Source organism: Somniosus microcephalus, unplaced genomic scaffold (genome assembly GCF_052327205.1).
Source record: "Somniosus microcephalus isolate GS21.2 unplaced genomic scaffold, FLI_Smic_1.0 unresolved_chr1, whole genome shotgun sequence".
In the NCBI taxonomy this organism is placed as follows: domain Eukaryota; kingdom Metazoa; phylum Chordata; class Chondrichthyes; order Squaliformes; family Somniosidae; genus Somniosus; species Somniosus microcephalus.
Window position 1 is genome coordinate 135,733,152 of NW_028225179.1, and position 18,484 is coordinate 135,751,635.

The 18,484-nt window shown below is 46.5% G+C and overlaps 2 protein-coding genes across 2 annotated transcripts; one reads left to right on the top strand and one right to left on the bottom strand.

Moving 5' to 3' along the window:
- Window positions 1–4,138: 4,138 nt before the first annotated feature.
- On the bottom strand, window positions 4,139–5,014 carry LOC147095925 (histone H2A-like). Its single transcript, XM_085974923.1, has one exon. It carries the CDS (start codon window positions 4,962–4,964, stop codon window positions 4,575–4,577), a length of 390 nt encoding a protein of 129 aa, XP_085831049.1. The 5' UTR covers window positions 4,965–5,014; the 3' UTR covers window positions 4,139–4,574.
- Window positions 5,015–11,673: 6,659 nt separating this feature from the next.
- LOC147095926 (uncharacterized) lies at window positions 11,674–12,501 on the top strand. The gene is made up of 3 exons (XM_085973739.1): window positions 11,674–12,071; window positions 12,115–12,252; window positions 12,348–12,501. The coding sequence occupies exons 1-3, from the start codon at window positions 11,674–11,676 to the stop codon at window positions 12,499–12,501; spliced, it is 690 nt and encodes a 229-aa protein (XP_085829865.1).
- The last annotated feature ends 5,983 nt before the right edge of the window (window positions 12,502–18,484 follow it).

Below are 18,484 nucleotides of genomic sequence, written 5' to 3' on the forward strand. Positions count from 1 at the left end.
CATTTCCTCTGCCAGAAGGTCTGGCTCAGTAACATGTTTTCATAAGATAACAGTTCTTGTTCAATCGGCCTACTGGTCCGAACCATCTCTGCAAAGCACAGATTCTGGCCTTGTAACCAGCTCATGTTACTTCTGCAAGGCAAGCATATTTGTAATTAGTTCCACCAGACTTTGATGTAAGCCATTTTGTCTTTTAGACAAAAATGTTGTAGCTTCACAAACAAGTGAAGGCCGCCTTGTTACTCAATTCTTATGTGTGTTATCTTGTATGCGTGCTATCCTGCCTCCACAATCTTCCCACGAGCCAGACTCTGCAGCTGGCTTCGCAATTTAATTTCCCATCACCTCAGTACTTTTCTTTAGAGTTTAGCTGGATAAATACAATAAATACAGACCTATCTACCGTTTAACTCAGGGTATGAATTAATTTGCTACCTCCACCCTGTTCATTGGTGCTACATTATACATATTCTAACATAAACTAAAGTATGATATTAATTTGGTTACTGTAGAGCATAAACACTGGCACGGACCAGTTGGGCCGAATGGCCTGTTCTTGTGTTGTAAATTCTATGTAATTCTTCCTTGCGATTTCAAAACTGTGGAATAAGTTTGGATCATGAGGTTACACAGAAAGGAGTATAGGAAAACTTAAAATGTGTGCATAAGCGCAATGTATGGCTCATTAAAAGATGCTTTACTCTAGTGCGTGCAAACCTGTATACATATAATAGAGCAAGAAGGTGATTTAGGCAGTAAAGTGTGAGGGTTTCTCAGCAACACAAGTCCAGCTACAGTGCGTCATTCAATCATATAAAGCAAAGCAGATGTGGACACAGTAAATGAACTCTTATTTATTCGTAAAGTTACTCAAGCTACTGAGAGTGGAGTTACGAGGAAGTGCCAGTGTGTTTGTGCATGTGTGTTCCAACTAACTTAAATATTCAAATATTTTAAGGTAATTGGCGACAGAACCAGAGGCGACGTGAGGAAAAAATTATTTTCGCAGCGAGTTGTAATGATCTGGAATGCACTGCCTGAAAGGCAGATTCAATAATAACTTTCAAAAAGGGAAATGGATAAATACTTGAAGGGGAAAAATTTGCAGGGCTGTGGGAAAAGATCAGGGGGGAGTAGGACTAACTGGATCGCTCGACCAATGAGCCGGCACAGGCATGATGTTCCAAATGGCCTCCTTCTGCGCTGTGAGTTTTGTGGAGGATTAATTGCTTCAGTACAGTGTTTGTTTGGGGAATGATTGAAAGTGCCAAGTGTTTGCCCATTAAAACCAATGTTTGATTTCTCTTCATTGACGTTCCAATATATAAATATACTAGCTGGGGGAGCCCGGCTTTGCCAGGGCTGTTTTGGGCCGGGCGGTTTAAATCGAGTGCCAGGCTTTGGGCCCTGTGTCTCTGTCCCTGTGTGAATCTGCTGCCAGGCAACATTTTAAATCGAGTCCCAGGCTTTTGGGCCCTGACTCTGTGTCCCTCTGTGAATCTGCTGCCGGGCAACATTTTAAATCGAGTCCCAGGCTTTCGGGCCCTGTCTGTCTGTCCCTCTGTGAATCTGGTGCCGGGTAACATTTCTACCTTTTAATACGTTGAAAGATGAAAGTTAAAGTACTTATAAAACGTTTTTGGTAAATGTTATGTTGTTTTTAAAAGAGATACTAACTTTTTCGAAGCTGGATTAGCAGATTTTGAGCTGGAAGTAAATGGGGTTTTTAGCTTGAGGCAATGGCTGCCAGATCCCTGAGATGAAAACGATTAGTCCCGCCCACACACACACACCGATTGGTCAACCATCAGGCGATTGAACTGTAGGATTGGTCAATCATGACGGCACAGGATTGGTCGAACCTTGACGTCAGTCACTCAATGCTAATTAGCAGATAATGAGTGGAATTTTGAAGGTTTTTTACATAAGGCGTGAACAATTTTCGTCCGAGCGAAAAGTAAATACGCTTACGACCGTCCGGGAACCGTAAGCTTTCTTTGGATGTAACGCGCGCGTAGGTATGCCCTATAACTTTCAAGCGTATAGCCGGACAGACAAAACGTACGGAACCGCTTTATATATATAGATAGAAGATAGATAGATAGATAGATAGAAGATATAGATATTTAACAAATACCATCAGGCTATCATTATAGCAATAGGTGTTATTGCAATTCTCTTAAACGGGTGTGTTAAAGCCCTCTTATCAGTTTAGGAGTTTCCTCAGTCAGCCTGGCCTGGTATCTGGGTGAAATGTGCAACAGCACAAAATGCACTTTAACTGGGGTGGTTTGCAAATAATGCAATATTAAAATTGGTGATGGTGCAGGCAATGAATGGCACCTCGCGCTGGAATCCGGCCGGAGAAGTCGAACTCTCCTCGGATTTAAAAATAAACGGAAATTAACGGCTCTGGAACGCTGGGCAGCAATGAGCCGGTTCCAGATACTCGAATATGCTCAGAGGACTTGTGTGATCACAAACATCCATTGATGAAAAATTTGCTCAATCTTTTATCGCTCAATCCCTTGCATTTTTTAAATATCTGGGTAAATAGGTTTCTCCTGAATTCCTTATCGGATTTATGAGTGATTATCTTATATTTAAGGTAGTTTGAACCCCTTTATCACATTTGTAAATTGTTCCAGTTTGCTTCCTCGTCAATAGGGATAAATGTGTTTCTGTTAAACTGTGAAGTCTGTTGACCTTCTCTGGTCCTGCCCATTTCCCGCCTTTATCTCCCGCTCCCTGGTGTCGCGTCGTGTTCATTGGTTGTCGCTGAGTCTCCTCCATTGGTCCAAATGCCACCTTCTGATTGGTTGTGGCTGAGCCCAGCTCATCCTTCCAAACGCCACTTTCTGATTGGTCGTCGCTGAGTCGGTTCTGAGGCATTTTATGCAAACGAGAGCGATTCAATTAAACGTCACAATAACCGTTGGGTTAGGAGGCGAGATTTGAATTTTCAAATCTATCAGTACGAGCTAACGGTTTTAAACCGTCAGATACCCGAATATCCTTCAATCATCCTGATAATATCTTCTTTATAATCGTGTAACTCAAGATAAGATAAATTTGCCAACAATAGTCCCTTATATTTTAGATGAACAGACTTTAAGAGACAGCAAACCATTACATACAGAATATCTCACGGTTCTAAGGGGATATCTTGGCTTTATTAAAAGTGAAGCTGGGAATCGGAGCCCACGAGATATTTATACAATCTCATATATGGTAAACTGCCTCTTGTTTTTTTTTCTGAGGGAAATCCATGGGAAGACTTTAATAAACTCAGCCATTTATCTCTGTGTCAGCCAGTGGCTCAGTTGACATTCACACTTGCCTCTGAGTCAGAAGGTTGTGGGTTAAAAACCCACTCCAGGGACTTGAGCACCAAAATCCGGGCTGACACTCCCAGTGCGGTACTGAGGGAGCGCTGCACTGTCAGAGGTGCCGTTTTTCAGACGAGACGTTAAACAGGTCCTGTCTGCTCTCCCGGGTGGACGTAAAAGGTCCTATGGCACTATTTCAAAGAAGAGCAGGCGAGTTCTCCTCCGTGTCCTGGGCCAATATTTATCCCTCAACCAACCAACATCACTAAAAAACAGATGATCTGGTCATCATCACATTGTCTGTGGGAGCTTGCTGTGCGCAAATTGGCTGCAACGTTTCCTACATTACAACAGTGACTACACTTCAAAATTAGTACTTTATTGGCTGTAACGCGCTTTGGGATGCCCTGAGGTGGTGAAAAGGCGCTGTGTGTAAAGAGCTTTCTTTTCTTTTAACATTGCTGGTTGCAATCTTGGTTTCCTTCCTGTGTTTATTTATTGATTTATTTACTCTCTCGGTGCCACAGAGCCGTCAATTCCTCACCGCCCCCCCCCCCACAACCTTTGGCACATCGGCCGGTGGTTTTTGCCCAGAGTCCGGGCCGGAGGGCGGGAAGAGCTTCATCGACACCGCGCTCACCGCAAACCTCGTGTAACGGATCTGCCATGAATAAAAATACAGCATTTCTGTTCAAAATTCTCAAGTTCTTTAAGTTTAACGCGTAAAAAAAACCCATGTCGTCTGGTCAAAAATTAATTCACAAATTAATTCCCCTCCCCCCGCCGCCTTAAAGAACAGAAACTCCTCGTTGAAGGAACAAAATCTTTTAATATTTTTTGGATTACAAAACAGTGTCAGTCGGCCCCTTGCGGCTCACACCAGTTAAATGTGATGTTTTTACTGTTGGCAGTGAAGTCAGATTTTCAATTTACAGCCGATTTATACATTGGAAACAATGAGTTACATCCCCACCCCAGTAACATTGTTGTTTCAACACATTTTTATTAAAGTATAGAACGAAAAAAGCCAATCAAATGATTTTATCTGGAACAAATCTCCCAAAACAAAAGTCTGGCAGATGTCACTCAGCGAGATACAAGATTTAAAGTAAATCTTCGCTGGAACTTTTTTTCCCCCCAAACTAAGTTAGAGATAATCTGGCTGAAGTTCTTTAGAAACAGGAGGTGGGTGGCTCTGAAAAGAGCCTTTGTGGTTTGTTGAATCGATTTATTGATGTTTGTCCTTTAGGTATAAACCTTGCTGGGGTGTCCGGTTTTCTTGGGCAGCAGCACGGCCTGGATGTTGGGCAGGACCCCGCCCTGGGCTATGGTGACCCCGCCCAGTAGCTTGTTGAGCTCCTCGTCGTTGCGGATGGCGAGCTGCAGGTGGCGGGGGATGATGCGGGTCTTCTTGTTGTCGCGGGCCGCGTTGCCGGCCAGCTCCAGGATCTCGGCGGTCAGGTACTCGAGGACGGCGGCCAGGTAGACCGGTGCTCCGGCCCCCACCCGCTCCGAGTAATGGCCCTTGCGCAGTAGGCGGTGGATACGGCCGACCGGGAACTGCAGACCAGCTCGGGAGGAGCGGGTCTTGGACTTGGCGCGTCCTTTTCCTCCGGTTTTACCACGGCCCGACATTTTCTTCTCTTGATTTCACACTTCTCAACGATTGAATGAGGCGAATGTCGCCCCTCCCCGCTCCTTTTATACCCTTTAGAAGGATCGGAATGCCCTAGTTTTTGATTGGTTAATCTGTTGCCTTTGTTTCTGATTGGTCTTAATTTCACGTGGCTACAAGAAACATTCCAAACTCTTGATTCAGCGAATAGGAATCGTCCGCTTGTCCATCCTTCATTAGCATGTTATTGTAGCCCTCTAGTACGACAAGCTGTGACCATGGCCATTGACTTTGCTACTTGGTTTCCAACAACAATTTGACTGGGACCCCCGCCTTGTAGGCATGAGGGCTTGTGATTTTGTGCAAAGAGCTGAGACTTTCAGTAACCGTCTTGTATTCCATTCTTTTAAAAAATATAAGTTTCAGATTATTCAATTAAGAATATATAGTAAATATTTTCTTTAAAATTAGTTATGGTTGTCTTGTTTTCCATTATTTCCAAAAATTTTAAAATATGTGCAGATTATTCAGTTAAGTGCATCCAATAAATAATTGATTTAATTTCAGTAAACGTCTTGTATCCCATTATTTTCCAAAATATAAAAATTTGCTGCAGATTATTTAATTAATATGTTTAGTAGATATTTTATTTATTTTCAGTAAACGTATTGTATTCCATTATTTTTAAAAATATAAAATAGTTGCAGATTATTCAATTAAGTGTATATAGTAAATTTTTTATTTCAAATCAGTATGGGTTGTCTTTTCCATTATTTCCCAACATTTACAAATAGGTGCAGATTATTCAATTAAGTATATCGAGTAAATATTTTATTTTATTTGAGTAAACGTTCTTAATATGCCTAGAATTGGTGTGAATCCGCACCAAATAAAACTCCCGGCCAATGCAAATTGATTCATTTTGCTTCAAACAGCCAAAATACTGCGGATGCTGGAAATCTGAAATATAAACAGAAAATGCTGGAAATAATCAGCGGGTACTTCCAGCAGGTTCGGTTTATATTTATAATAAAATTTGCTTCGTTTATTGGAGTAAGATTTTTATTTTGGTCAGCTGGGTGTGGTCCTGCTATTTTAACCTCTAATAGAAATTAAATTTGGGAGAATTGGGCTGCGGATCCGCTATCGCCCGTTCTACAACATTGCACAAAGTCCTATTTGACAGCAATGGTCTTTAGCTCCTTATTGTGTGAATCTGTGAGTGGCTCTGAAAAGAGCCTTTTATTTAGTGTTGAGCCGGTTCGCCGCTCCTGCCCTGTCTACCTCCTCTTCGGGGCCCGTCGCTTACGCCCCACAGTCCGGGAGGCTGCGGGCCGCTTGGGGGCTTTTCTGGGCTTGGCCTTCCGGGGGCTCTTGGCCGCCGTCGACTTCTTGGCGCGTTTGTGGGCAGCAGGTTTGGCCGCCGCCGCCTTCTTGCGGGCCGGTTTCTTGGTGGCCGGTTTCCTCTTGGCGCCTCCTTCGACCCCGCCCTCTCGTTCCTCGCCCTCCTCCTCCTCTCGGTTCGGGTGCAGGGAGGCCGAGGAGGTGCCGGCGCCGCTCTCCACCGGCGACCCCTTGTTGGCCAAGGTGCTTGCCGGCTGGTTGGGCCGGATGGCGGCGCCTTTCTCCGGCTCGTAGCCAGACGCCGAAATGGTTTTCTTCAGGGCGCCCACTTTGGGGGCTGCATGACGCTCCTTGGTGGCGGCCACCGCCTCCAAAATGTGCTCAGCCATCGCTGCGCCTGCTCGATCACCGAGCGAAGTGGCGGATTAGCGGCGGCGACCTTTTATATAAAGGCTCAAGGCGGACGAGGGCGACGCAACCTGCTTGGCCCCGCCCACTCCCCGCAGCTTTGTGCCTGTCACTCTTACAGAAACATGTCGAACCTCCTTGTCCCATTACCAACTCCTCTTGCCTGGCACCATCATCCTCAAAGGGAATTTTAGCTATGAGGCAAAATTGGATAGGCTGGGGTTGTTTTCTTTGGAACAGAGGAGGCTGAGGGGAGACTTAATTGAGTTGTATGAGGGGCCTCGATAGAGCGGATAGGAAGGACTTATTTCCCTTAGCAGAGAGGTCAATAACCAGGGTGGGGGGCATAGATTTAAAATAATTGGTCGGAGGTTTAGAGGGGGTTTTAAGGAGAAATGTTTTCACGCAGAGGGTGGTGGGGGTCTGGAACTCACTGCCTGAAAGAGTGGGAGAGGCAGAGACCCTCAGCACATTTAAAAAGTACTTGGATATGCACTTGAAGTGCCGTAACCTACAAGGCTACAGACCAAGTGCTGGAAAGTGGGATTAGGCTGGATAGCTCTTTGTCGGCCGGCGCGGACACGATGGGCCGAATGGCCTCCTTTTGTGCTGTGAATTTCTATGATTCTATGTTCATCCCTTCAGTCATTTAATCTCTCCTACCTTCCACCCTATCCCAGACCTTTCCTTTTGTTCTTTCCTCCCCTGCTCCCCCCTTTCCCTGCCCCGCTTGCATTTGCTTAAAACCTGTTACCTCTCTAACTTTTTCCAGTTCTGATGAAAGGTCATCGATCTGAAGCGTTGACTCTTTCTCTCTCCCTCTCCCCCACAGATGCTGACTGACCGGCTGAGCCTTTCCAACATTTTCTGTTTGTATTTCTTACTCCCTTCGCATCACTTATCCTGGAATTATATGCGCCTCTATTTCTAATGGCAAAGTTGCTGTTCAGGTCAAATTACTTAGACCCGAATTGAGCTAAAGGTAAATTTGGTAAATGGCTCCGCAATCTTACTCACCTCGTAAAGTAACCATTGCTTTGAAACGGTATTCCTGAATTTGTCAGATATAATAGTGGGCTGGAATATTAAGGCTGCTGCAAATCTTAAATGGCTAAAGTATCCGAAATACGTTTTTCATTGGAATGATGCACGTTTAGATGCCTTGCTAACTGTTGGCACAGTAGAACAATTCAGCCTCGCAGTTCATAGATTGAAGGTAACCCCACTTAATATTGAAATCAGAAGATTTGAGAACGGACAATGCCGATACAAAGGGGGATACGGGACTGTTGGTTGCAAAGTAACGGTAAGGAAACGTATCATCGAACAATAGAAATTTACAGAAGGGGGCCATTCGGCCCATCCTGTCCGTGACGGCCGACAAAGAGCTATCCAGCCTAATCTCACTTTCCAACACTTGGTCGTTAGGACGTTTGGAAGCTTCCTGAGTCGTTTTACTACGTTAAAGGCGCGGTATACATGCAAGTAGTTGTTGGAAGGGTAGGCGGCAGGATCCAATGGTTTTCTGCCTGAAACTTCACTGTTTTCAACTTTGTAAGATAAACTCCTCATTATAGTATTGAAATCGGGTCAGTTAGGCAATGGGCCGCGTTCACTGTTCTTCATCAACTCCACTCGTAGTGTCTCTAACCAAATATGCACAGTTCTCGGAAGTAATGGCATTGTTCTTCCCCAACTTTAAATACAACAAAAACCTCAACTTTAGCATGTTTTTTTCTTGGATACGGCACTTTAGACTCTCGTATCACCTGTTTTTGACTATTTTACAGATTGTGATGTGCTTAAAAAAAGTGAACGTAAAATATCCCATGGCCACTATTGCGAAGAAGAGCAGGGGGAAGTTATCCCCGGTGTCCTGGGCCAATATTTATCCCGCAATCAAAATCACTAAAACAGATTGTCAGGTCATTATCACATTGCTGTTTGTGGGAGCTTATTCTGCGCGAATTGGCTGCCGCGCTTCCCCACATTACAAACAGTGACCACACTTCAAAAAAAAAGTACTTCCTTGGCTGTGAAGCGCTTCGGGACGTCCTGAGGTCGTGAAAGGCGCTATATAAAGGCAAGTTCTTTCATTAATAATAGCTATCGTCTAGAACAGAAACCCTGTCTACAAGACCGAGGTGAGCAATGTCACTAAATAAATGTATTTGAAAACTTTTGATAATTTCCCACCCGTCTCAGTTAGTCACAGCGAACTCCTTCACTTTCAGATTAAATGTTTGTCTTCTGTTTGGAACACTTCAGGGTAAGGAACGTTTGTTCAATCCAATGAACACAATCCACCCATTTACTCTATGCTGTTGTCTTGAAACATTGCTGTTGTGAGTTCCGACAATTAGTGAGCCACTCGTATGATACGATCGGGAACTCGGACTATGTTCTTTTTGATGTTTCACATGATATCTAGATCTCTCCCTTGGGCATGTTATATCGATCTATTTATTCCCTGTAACACTATGTTAAATTCTATACTGTGATGCTTCTTCTAATGTTTGGTGAACTGCTAAACCCGTTTAAATCATCCGCCTAATTTAACAATATAAATTCTACCTAATGTTCTAGCATCAATGTGGTTTTTTTTTGCTTTACATTTCTAAAAGAAAGACGTGCATTGATATAGCGCCTTTCAGGACGTCCGGATGTTCAAAAGCGTTTTACAGCCAATGAAGTACTTTTTGAAGTCGTTGTTGTAATGTCGGAAATATCAACAGTTCATTTGACAATTTGTTTTCCCCGTTTCTTTCTGTAGAATTAGCACCATGAATCCGTTGTTTCTTATTTCCGAGAGGACAACCTCGCTTAAAGTGACAGACGTTGTTAAATCTGGTTTGTTTCGAATTCAATGCCCCGCCTCATTATTGGATGCAAGTCATGATTGGAACTATGATTGATAATACTAATGAGCTCATTTGAGATTTAAAACAATATTAATATAAACACTACCAGTTTCGTCAAAATTTCGCTACCAGAAATTCCATTGAATTGACAAAAAAACAGTTTAACCGTTCAGAAAATGTTTGTAACACTAAAGAAAACATAGCGATGGGAGATGGATACTAATGTGGCTAGGCAAATATCTTGAAAATTGAGCCTAAGAACGTGAATTCTGTTATATAAGCTTGAGTCTCAAATACTCATGCACAAGAATGCTAGGTGTAACTTGGTATAATCAAAGTCGATATCAAAGTACTCCAGGAATATCTTAGGCTATCAAAACCTGTGCAGCATGGCTCTGTGTCGATATGCATCAGTTGATGTGTTTCTTTTACACCTGCACCATGATATAATATGCCCGGAAGATGTAGCCCTAAGGTTGATTGCAGTGCACGTCCAGGTATTTTACAATGTGCTAACATTTTTCTTTCAGGTCAACCTTGCAGGTCTGCTACAGTCTAATTAAGAACCCCATAGTTAAAGTTGTGCTTTCATTTACTTCAATGGAGAGTGGAATCGGGGCGGGGTGTGAAACCAGCGTTACACCCGATCCCGTCAGTTTCCCCGACGGGCGGGTTAGCCTAAAATTGTCCTTCACTGAGATCCCATTAACTCCACGCTACAGGGTTGACAGTTAAAGGCCACCAGCGTACGACTTGGTCTTAAAGGCAGAATCCTAGATTTCCGAATAGCTTGGCTTTGAGGCTCTGCAACTGTGAAACAGGACTCGCAAGATCCAGCTCAATCCAAGACCTGCAGGGGATTAGTAGCGAGAAGGCAAGTGGAAGAATCCACGTTGTTGTCATATGTCAAATTCCGGTAATGAGCTGGAGCCAGGATGACTAGAAACATGTTTGGCTGCAATAGATAATCACCGGCATGATATGTGCTTGAGTGCCTTGTGTGCTCTGCAACACCTCGCTACAATAGCGCCACTGCTGCCAAAGTAAGAAGAGGCAATTCCACCTGTTGGATCCGCCACTGTAATATCATGGGCTTGACAATGACCTTTCTTCCAGTTTCACCGATGGTAGGATTACCAGATCTCTTCATCTGGGTTCCTCTGTCACTCCAGACTGATATGTGTAGCTAAATGTGCGAGCTGACTGTTGAAAGGTGCAAATGGTCCGTAGGCAAAGATGTTACCACTGCCCAAGTAGCCCATGCATTAACATAACCTACGATGGCCTATTGATTGGAAAGTTTGTGTAAACAATAGCTGAAGTTTGTATTCACAACGGAAATGATTTACATCAATTCTGAATAAGAAATTCAGTTTCAAGTTTCCTTCTCCCCTTCACAAAAATTCGTTATAGAAGGGTATTTTAAACGAAATAAAAAGTTTTGTATTTCTGTGTGTCCAGTACTCTATCAGGAAAATCAGAAACACACTACATTTCAAAATAGTATATCCCATTCTTAAGATCAAAATCCCTACCGCAGATATTTATTAAACCAAGCCAATTGGTTTCAGCGAACTTAAGTTGTGTGTCCCGATTTCTGGCTGGCCTGTGTTACTGTGGCCAGATTTATGAAGGCATTTAAAAGCTACGCGAACCGTAAGATAAGTCTTTCTTTCGGAAACTTTTACATTGAGCAACTCTGCTTTGGAGGAAACTTTTCATTTTCGACAAGCCTCAAAATTGCTGGTTTCTTTCAACAGCACCAACAAAAATAGGAAGGGATGAAAGAGCATGTTGATTTGGCTTGGCCTGTGTTTTTAAAGGATGCCTAAGTGCGAAAAGGCAAATTTATAGCCGGCGCTTTGGAACGGCGAGGGTTGTGGCAGGAATCAAGGAATTTAGTAAAAAGGGAGAAACATAAAAAAGGAAGAGGTGGGAAAGAGAGAGAGAGCTAACTCCACTCCGTCCGCCTTCCCTCTATAAAAGCGGTCGCTCCGGCTGGCGGCGCCTTTAGTTTCAGCCGCGTTTGGTGCCAGGTTGGGACAAGGAGAAAGAAAGAGAGGAAAGAGCGGCTCTTATCCCAACCCCAGTCCCGGTATCAGACCAGCCCCTGAGCATGACTGACCACAACCAGAAGGCGGGAGATTCGGGTGGTGGCGGTCCCCTGTCCCGGACTCGAACGGCTCCCGACAAGACGGCGAAGAAGAAGAAACAGCAGCAGCAGCAAAATCAGCCAGAACAACAGCAAAATCAGCGGCCGGTCCCGCCGCGCCGCAAAAAGACGGGCTCCACGGTGACCGAGCAGATCCTGCAGGTGGCGGCGGCCACCAAGGAGTGGCGCGGCATCTCGCTGGCCGCCCTCAAGCAGGCGCTGTCGGCCCGGGGCTGCAACCTGAGCCGCAACAACACCCGCGTCAACCACACGGTCAAGCACCTGGTGAAGGAGGGCTCGCTGGTGCAGACCGCCGGCACCGGCTCCTCGAGGTTCAACCGCTCCGGGACAGCGGCGACGGCGGCTGTTCCTTCTCCCGGGGCCGGGGCGGCGGCTCATCCGGGGGCCAGAAAGGGGGAGGAGAGAGTCGACCAGGAAGAGGATCGCCGCCGCACGCAGACCGGCCCCGGGCGCCTCCAAGCGGCCGCCCCAGCCCCGGCGGCGCCGGTCCGCCAAGCGCAAGGTGGCCAAGCCCCGGCGGCGGTGCGGGGCTGCCGCAAGCCCAGGGTCGGCGGCGGAGGCCGGCGAGGAGGAGGCGGGACAGCCACCACCACCAAGGCCGTCCGCATCCGCTTCAGGACCAAGGCGGTCAGGGGCCGGGTGGCGGCGGCGGGCACCGGGACGGCGCCGGTCTACCGCAAGTGCAAGCCCGCCCGCGGCAGGAAGGCGGCGGCCGCCAAGCCCAAGAGGCCGGTGGGGCGCCAGCGGAAAGTCGGCCTGAAGCGGTCGTAGGCGCAACCTGCTGCCGCCGCCCGAGGAAGGGAGGGAGAGGGAGCAGAAACTCATTCTAGAACGGCTCTTTTCAGAGCCACCAAACCTAAGCGGGACTGAGCTTAATCGCCATTTATCTATTGACGCCTAAGATATTTGCCCGTCTCAGACTGATCCAAAAAGAATACGCCTTTCACGACCACCTGGACGTCCCGAAGCGCTTCACAGCCAATCAAGTACTTTTTTTTGGAGTGTAGTCACTGTTGTAATGTAGGAAACGCGGCAGCCAATTTGTGCACAGCAAGCTCCCACAAACAGCAATGCGATAATGACCAGATAATCTGATGTTGTTTTGTTGATTGAGGGACAAATATTGACCAGGACACCAGGCAGAACTCTCCTGCTCTTCAAAATAGTGGTCGTGGGTTCTTTTACGACCACCTGAGAGGGCAAATGGGGCTTCGGATTAATGTCTCCTCCAAAAGATGGCTCCTCCGACAGTGCAGCAGGTCTCAGCACTGCACTGGGAGTGTCAGCCTAGATTTTTATGCTCAAGTCTCTGGAGTGGGACTTGAACCCACAACCTTCTGAGGTTGAGGCCAGAGTGCTTCTTTTCTTAGGCAGTCCCTCGGAACCGAGGATGACTTGCTTCCACGTTAAATATGAGTTCGCAGGTGACTGATGAGTCCAATGCGGGACCTACAGTCTCTGTCACAGGTGGGGCAGACGATGGTTGAAGGGGCGGGTGGGTGGGGTGCTTGGGTTGACGTGCGCTCCTTGCGCTGCCTACGCTTGGCTTCCGCTTGCTCCGGGCGAAGAGACTCAAGGTGTTCGGCTCCTTCCCGGATGCTTCCCCTCCACTTTCTGCGGTCTTGGGCCAGGGATTCCCAGGTGTCGGAGGGGATGTTGCACTTTTTCAAGGAGGCTTTGAGGGTGTCCTTAAAGCGTTTCCTCTGCCCACCTGGGGCTCTCTTGTCGTGTCGGAGCTCCGAGTAAAGCGTTTGGTTTGGGAGGTTGAGATCAGAGTGCTACCCACTGAGCCACTGGCTGACATAGTGATTAATCGCCAGATGCTTCACGCTGACTTTCCTTAATTGTATCATAATGACCAAGTGATTTTGATTTCGGAATTTTTATTCCAGTGGACCTAGCATTGAAACTGAATTGGAGATGTTTTGCTTATACACGGGATTTTCATGTGAGCTCATCGACCTGAAACATTAACTCTTGTTTCTCTCTCTCTCCACAGATGCTGCCTGACCTGCTGAGTGTTTCCAGCATTTTCTGTTTTTTTTATATCCAGCGTCCGCTGTATTTTGCTCTTGTTATGCGGGGATATCCATTTCCTGAAGGTGAAACTGACTGGGTGTTATCGGAATCCCGCTGTAGGTTTGCACGGGAAGCTTCATCATCGTAGGACTTGACTTGCTCATGGACTGGAACCCTGAAATGCCCTGACTTTATAATGGAGGGAAGGGCATTGATAAAGGCTGCTGAAGATGCTTGGGGGCGGGGGTGGGCGGAGGAAGAGCTTTCTTCCTGCAATAACGTCTGGGGCTGTGATAACTGATCAAGCATCTGAGAGGTAGGTGGCTTTAACAATTCAGATGTTGGGTATTTGAGATCAGAGCAGACTGTCAGGCCAAGAATGTCAATAGTTGAAGGGTTATGTTGAATTGTGTGAACAGTGCGTCTGGGCAAGCATTTTCAAACCGATGCAGTGCAAAGCCTTGTATTTCTGGACAAATTATACAACAGTTATTGACAAACAGGGCGGGATTCACTTTCTGTGCCTCGGAACTCTTGATTCTGCATTGATGTCTAAACGATAGGCTAACCCTCCCGGCACAACATTTAGCCATGGCAGGCAATATGAAACTAGGATGCTTTCCATGTCTGCCTTGGATATCTTCAAAAGCAGAGTGACCCCCCAGCCCTCGGGGCACCGTGTAAAAGATCATCGAGATCAATTAAACTTGTGAGACGTGAAGAAAGTGTTCTCTGAACTGAAAGGTCGATTCTCATTTCCACATCAGTGGGTGGAGCAAGAGATCAAAATGTCGGGCGATTCCTGACATTACAACACAGGGGAAATGGAGAAAGTGTGGTGAAATGTTTCTGAACATAAAGTGAAAAGGGATGAATTTTCTTTCTTTCTTAGGCAGTTCCTCAGAACCGAGGATGACTTGCTTCCACATTAAAAATTAGTTCTCCGGTGACTGATGAGTCCAATGAGGGACCTACATTCTCTGTCATAGGTGGGGCAGACGGTGGTTGAAGGGGGGGTGGGTGGGGTGGTTGGGTTGACATGCACTCCTTCCGCAGTTTGCGCTTGGCTTCCGCTTGCTCCCGGCGAAGAGACTCGAGGTGTTCGGCACCTTCCTGGATGCTTCTCCTCCACTTTGTGCGGTCTTGGGCCAGGGATTCCCAGGTGTCGGTGGGGATGTTGCACTTTTTCAAGGAGGCTTTGAGGATGTCCTTGAAGCGTTTCCTCTGCCCACCTGGGGCTCTCTTGCTGTGTCGGAGCTCAAAGTAGAGCGCTTGTTTTGGGAGTCTCATATCGGGCATGCAGACAATGTGACCCGTCCATCGGAGCTGATCGAGCGTGGTCAAAGCTTCGATGCTGGGGATGTTGGCCTGAACGAGTACACTGATGTTGGTGCGCCTCTCCTGCCAATGGATTTGCAGAATCTTGCGGAGGCAGCGTTGGTGGTACCTCTCCAGTGCTTTGAGGTGCCTGCTGTACATGGTCCATGTCTCTGAGGCATACAGCAGGGCGGGTATTACTACTGCTCTGTAGGCCATGAGCTTGGTGCCGGGTTTGAGGTCCTGGTCTTCAAACACTCTTCCTCAGGCGACCGAAGGCTGCACTGGCAAACTGAAGGCGGTGTTAGACTTCGTCTGCCCTTGTTGACAGTAGACTCCCGAGGTATGGAAAGTGGTCCACATTGTCCAAGGCCTTGTCATGGATTTTGATAATCGGGGGGCAGTACTGTGTGGCCGGGGCAGGTTGGTAGAGGACCTTTAAAGGGATGAATATGTTTATGAAGACTATAAGTGAAGGAGGTTGTTGGTGTCACGGGCAACTAAGTGTGTGGCAGTCAGAAGATGAATGCTCACATACAGCAGATAATGATTTGAGAAGAAACTAGATAGCTATGAACAATAGCCAAATACTGCGCATGCTGGAAATCGGAAATAACAGAACATGCTGGAAACACTCAGCAGGTCAGGCAGCATCAGTGGAGAGAAACAGAGGTCAGGTTTCGGTTCTGTGAGCCTTTTTCAGATAGCTATGAAAATAACTTTGGTAGAGTCAGAATCAAAGAATGATACAGCCCAGAAGGTGGTCATTCGGCCCATCGTGCCTGTGCCGGCTCTTTGAAAGAGCTAAACAATTAATCCCAATCCCGCTGCTCTTTCCCCACAGCCCTGCTAAATTTTCCTTTTCAAACATTGATCCAATTCCCTTTTGAAACTTTACTATTGGATCTGTTTCCATCGCCCTTTCAGGCAGGACATTCCAGATAACAACTCGCTGCGTCAAAAAAAATCTAATCTTCCCTCCGGCTCTTTTGCCAATTAACTTAAACCTGTGTCCTCTGGTTACCGAACCTCCTGTCGGTGGACACGGTTTCTCCTTATGTACTCTTATCAGAACAGTTCTAGGTTTCCTTCTAGACCATATGATCTTGATTGCCCGGTGCCACACGCTTTGAAGATGTCGATATATTTATCGCCCTCTCTGTATTAACTAGTTAAACCTCAACTTCCCTGTTCATCTTCAATTAGAGTGGGTTCGGCGCTTTGTGGAGACATTTGTGGCTCTCAAAGAGCCTTTTGTGTTTAGAGTTATAAATCCATCGTCCCTCTCAATTTACTTCCTAGGTCTTCTCGAATTGGCTTTCTTCTCAGTCCGTCTTTTCCTGAGCTTCTTCGCGGTGCTGTTGTCCTCGCCGGTGCTGCCGGCGGCTTCCTCCGCGGGCTGGAGCTCGGCCCCGGCCCCCTTCGACTGCTGGGGCTGGGGCTGCTGCTGCTCGCCCAGCTTGAAGGAGCCGGTGGCCTTGGCCTGCACCAGCTCTTGCTGGCCAGCTGGACGCGGGCCTGGTTCTTCTCCACGTCGTAGCCGTTGGCCAGCAGCGCCTTGCGGAGCGAGAGGCCGCCGCGCTGCTTGCGGGCCGGCAGCGCCTGCAGGATCAGCTGCGAGACCCGCAGCTCTTGCTTGTTGCGCGGGCGCCGGAGCTGGTGGGCCGCCTTCTTCGGCGGGCCGTGGCCGTCGGCCGCTCGGGGCACCTTGGGCATGGCTGCGGCTGCGGCCAAGTTGATTCCTCCCACTGGAAGCGAGTGGAGCCGCCGCCGCCACTTTGCTATTTACAGACTCTAGACGGACGCAATAGAGACACCGCGGGCTCCACAAGTTGCAAAAAAATAACAGAAAATACTGGAAATACTCAGCGGGCCAGGCAGCATCCGTGCAGAGAGAAACAGAGTTAATGTTTCAGATAACGGGTCCCAAACCTGAAACGTTAACTCTGTCTCTCTCTCCACAGATGCTGCTGACCTGCTGAGTTTTCCAGCATTTTCTGTTGTTATTTCAGATTTCCAGCATCCGCAGTATTTTGTGATTGTATTGTTGCAAATATATACACATATGCCTCCACTGAATGCAAAAAGCGACTCATCATTTCCAAAATCCAGCTTCCTGGCCCGTCCTCACATATTTGATTTGTTTGGGGGAGGTTCGTCACTTCCTGTGGTAATAGTACTAATGATTCTATTGGTACAATTCTTGTGTAGCATTTGAACACAAAAAAACACTCAATAATTGTGTCTGGCGGGAAATAAATATATATATAGCATCACCTCACAAATCAAAGAAGGCGCTGGGGAAAGCCAATAACAATAAAAGATTTACGAGGATGATACCAGAACTGAGAAGGGATAACTATCGGGTAAGGCTGAACAGGCTGGGTTTCTTTCTTTTGAAATGTGCCCGGATAGAGGTCTTTAAAATTACGAAGGGGTTCGATAGGGTAGAAGAAGAGAAGATGTTTCCACTTGTGGTGTTGGGGAGTCCAAAATCAGGGGCCATAAATATAAGATAGTCACTAATAAATCCAATAAAGAATTCAGAAGAAACTTCTTTACTCGGAGAATGTGGAGCTCGCTACCACAGGGAGTGGTTGAAGAGAATAGCATCGGTGCATTAAGGAGAAGCTAGATAAGCACATGACGGAGAAAGGAATAGAAGGCTATGGTGATAGGGTGAGATGAGAGGAGGCTCTATATAAACACCAACATGGGCCTATGGGCCTGTCTCTATGTAATCATTGCTTTGATTTTGTTGCACTTTTCGTTTCTCAGCCAGAATGTTGTAGACAGAAGCTGCACTGCTGACTGGAGCACACCATCTCAGAATAATGCTGAGTGATACACTGTCTGAGAGTTAAAAGGGCTAAAATAAGGGAACTGAGGAACCGGGAATACATCCAACCTTATAAGGAGTTGTTCTGTACATGTCCCATAGGGAAACATGGTGAAATGTGGTCAAATCGTCAGTTTCTAATTGAATAAAGTGCACAAACCATTAGTTACTAATTGAGGAATGTGGTAAAGATAACGTATGGGGTCACAGGACTGTGTGAACGGTCAAAATGTGCACATGGGTCGCAAGAATAAGCCATGACTTAGAACAAAAAAACTGTATATAAGGCCGGGGATCTTAGCGATCGGAGAGCATTTGTCCCAGATGAGTGACTCCCCTGTCAACTTGTAAATAATGTTGATTTACTGAACGAACCTCCGGACTCCGAGTGATTGATTGGGAATAAGGCGGACGTCGACCCTTTATATCAGAGGGGAGAAGAAGCTCTCCCGGTAACCTTGCACAGTCATTCAGATGAAATCTTCAGTTCGGGTGGATATAAGAAGTCCCGTAGCAGTAATTGAAGATGAAAAAGGTGTCTCCATGACCCAACCACCTTCGTAAGGATATCAAGGGATA